The 3,019-nt window shown below is 39.6% G+C and overlaps 1 protein-coding gene across 1 annotated transcript in view; it reads left to right on the top strand.

Annotated features, from left to right (window-relative positions):
* The window catches only part of LOC111691312 (membrane-bound alkaline phosphatase-like), a gene marked incomplete at its 5' end in the record, with an annotated part of 6,054 nt that extends 3,868 nt beyond the window's left edge, over positions 1-2,186 (top strand). Inside the window, 4 exon segments of the mRNA XM_023456308.1 lie at positions 545-779; positions 1,019-1,342; positions 1,396-1,836; positions 1,887-2,186. Coding sequence (XP_023312076.1) covers positions 545-779; positions 1,019-1,342; positions 1,396-1,836; positions 1,887-2,104 — 1,218 coding nt within the window.
* Positions 2,187-3,019: the final 833 nt, after the last annotated feature.

Here is a 3,019-nt window from a genome sequence, read left to right on the forward strand (position 1 = left end):
TCCACCTGATACCTTGGAAGATCTGCGAGGACGAATCATTAATGTATGTCGCGAAGTAACACCGCAAGTGCTCCAGAATGTTCGACAACGGTTTGAAGACAACCTGTATCATTGTATGCAAGTTGGCGGACAACATTTTCAGCATTTACTTGACTAATACCGTAAGTTTTGAAGTAAAATTAAATCGATTTTCGCATTTCTCGTCAAAAATATTGTTCGTATTTTCAAAGCTGCATATTTTCTAAAATAATGAATCGATTTTCAAAAAGTAAGAATCGATGTATAGAGAATTAAAAGCCCTTTCTAATAACCCCCCACTTGACCCCCATTCCCATTTGAAAAAATTTAGGGGATAGCACCCCCACTTAGGGGGTTGAAGATTTTGGTATGCTTTTTGAGCCAAAAGTTGTCCCCCTCAGAAACATATTTGACCTGTTTTTGGATTTTGCCGAAAAGTTCTTTACTACCCTGTAATGCCTTACGGTACGTTTTCGATGGGCTACCCTGTATATTTAAAGCTAAACGATTTTCTTTTATTTTCCAGACCTACTGCGTAGACGCCCAGACAGCCGACTCGGCTTGCTCAGCCACGGCCTACTTAGGTGGTGTCAAAGCCAACATCGCCACAATCGGCGTCACGGCGGCAGTGGAGTTGAACGACTGCGACGAGATGGTAAAAAAAGAGAACCACGTACACTCCATCGCTTCCTGGTCGCAGGATGTTGGGAAACGGACGGGAATAGTCACCACGTCCACAGTGACTGACGCATCGCCGTCAGGTAAGAAAAAAATTGTTCTGTAACGTCAAGAGTGCCTCAGGGCTCGATTCTTGGCCCACTTTTGTTGGTTTTATTCATTAATAAATAATTAATAGTAATTTTTAATGTCAATTTCTTGTTGTATGCTGATATTTGAACATCTACGCTTGTATCAACTGCATCTGTCTGTAAAAGCTTTGGACAGCGATTATTGTGGGCTATGCTTTGATTCACTAAACTAAGAATTTTTAATTTTCCAGGCGCCTACGCTCACATAGCCAACAGATTGTGGCAGAATGACGCAACTGTGACGGAAGCCGGATGGAACGCCACCAAATGTCGCGACATTGCCTACCAACTCATCAAAGGGAAGACGGGGAGTAAATTTAACTTTATACTCGGTGGAGGAAGCCAGATGTTTCTACCTATCGGACACGAGGATGAGGCAGGAAGTCGTGGTACCAGGTCTGATGGAAGGAACCTCATAGAAGAATGGTTGAAGGACAAGAAAAACAAAGAGGCAAGGTACGTGTGGAATCGAGATCAACTATTGGATGTACCAGAAGACGTGGAATATGTCTTTGGTAAGTGATACCTGTATTTTAACAACCTTCAAACCATTCTGATCGTTTTTTAGGCCTCTTCAGTGAAGGATACATGCCATACAACCTAGACCGAAACACCTCTTCCACCCCATCCCTCGCCGAGATGACGGAAGCAGCAATCAAAGTCGTCAGCAGAGGTAATGGGGCAAAGAAAGGCTTCTTTCTCTTCATAGAGGGCGGTCGAATCGACCACGGCCACCACGCCGCCTTAGCACAAAAGGCTTTGGACGAAACAGTCGAACTGTCCAAAGCAATTGAAAAGGCTTTGGAGATGACGAACGAAGACGACACCCTGATCGTGGTGACTGCAGATCACGCCCATACACTGTCTATGTCGGGGTATCCGGAGAGGAACAATGGGATATTTGATATAGCAGGGACAGACACAAATGGTTATGGATATCTAACATTGAACTACGCCAACGGTCCTGGGTACAAACCAAACGGTCACCGCGTTGATAGTGACGATACTAGTAAGTGTTGAAGTAAGTAATAGTACAATAAAATAATTGTAAAATTTCAGACGATAAAGACTACCAATTCCCTGGCATCTACAATCTGACATCTGAGACTCACGGAGCTGACGACGTCGGCATCTTCGCCAACGGTCCGTGGGCCCACTTATACTCTGGCGTCATCGAGGAGAATACTATCCCACACATTATGGCCTACGCTTCTTGTGTAGGACCTGGCCTCACAGCATGCTCAAAGGGAAATAATGTGAAATCTAATGAAATCTAGAAAATTCTTTGATGTAAAATATGGAATAAATTTATTATTACAGTTCATATTATAAATTTTAAAATACACAGTATTAATCATATTCGTCCATTGTGTTCACGTTATTTACATCCTTGAGGCCATTATTTGCTAACAAAAATAAGAAACCAACAAATGTTGCGTAAGGCAATACATTCTCAATACCATTTTAAACCAATTTTAGATTTATCTAAGTCTTGGAATAAATTAATGATTGATACTGGTCAAATTGATAGTATAAATGCTTCTGTCTTCGAGATAATTAATTAAGAAAATTAAACATAAATGTAACCGACCCTGTGCATCTTGTGCACGTGCGTTTGTGTTACAGTATTAGTTAGCAGGCGTATAAAACTAAGAGCACCGTCGCAAAAGTTTCTCTAGCAGGAACACGACGATTGAGATATCTGGCATGATAAAGTCGTACAGCACTAGAACAGTTCTTGTAACATTCAAAAAATAATAATTTGTTATTTTATTCAATTCCAAAACCATTTAATATCTAGGACGCGGGTAAATAGTGACTAAAATCAATTAACACTTTAAACTAATACTTCAAAATTGCAATTTACGAGTATTATCAAATGACATTTACCTATTCGATTTTTTTATTTATTTAAGCAACTCGAACTTTGATATTCGTATAAATCTGTAACACTAATTTATGAAATTAAAAATATCTCCTCAACGGTTGGCTTTAGCCATTTTCAATAAGTATTTCATATTTTATTACTAAAAGCTGTATACAGGGGTTGACAAAAAAGTTACTACATATTCAATGCATAACGTTGCCTGCAGAGGGCCCCTCGTACTCTACACTCTAAAATCATTATTATTATTATTTTTCCCATCATTAAAAAACCTCTCTGTTGTAAATTTGAAACATTTCTGACTAAA

This window comes from Anoplophora glabripennis, unplaced genomic scaffold, assembly GCF_000390285.2.
Source record: "Anoplophora glabripennis isolate ALB-LARVAE unplaced genomic scaffold, Agla_2.0 scaffold282, whole genome shotgun sequence".
In the NCBI taxonomy this organism is placed as follows: domain Eukaryota; kingdom Metazoa; phylum Arthropoda; class Insecta; order Coleoptera; family Cerambycidae; genus Anoplophora; species Anoplophora glabripennis.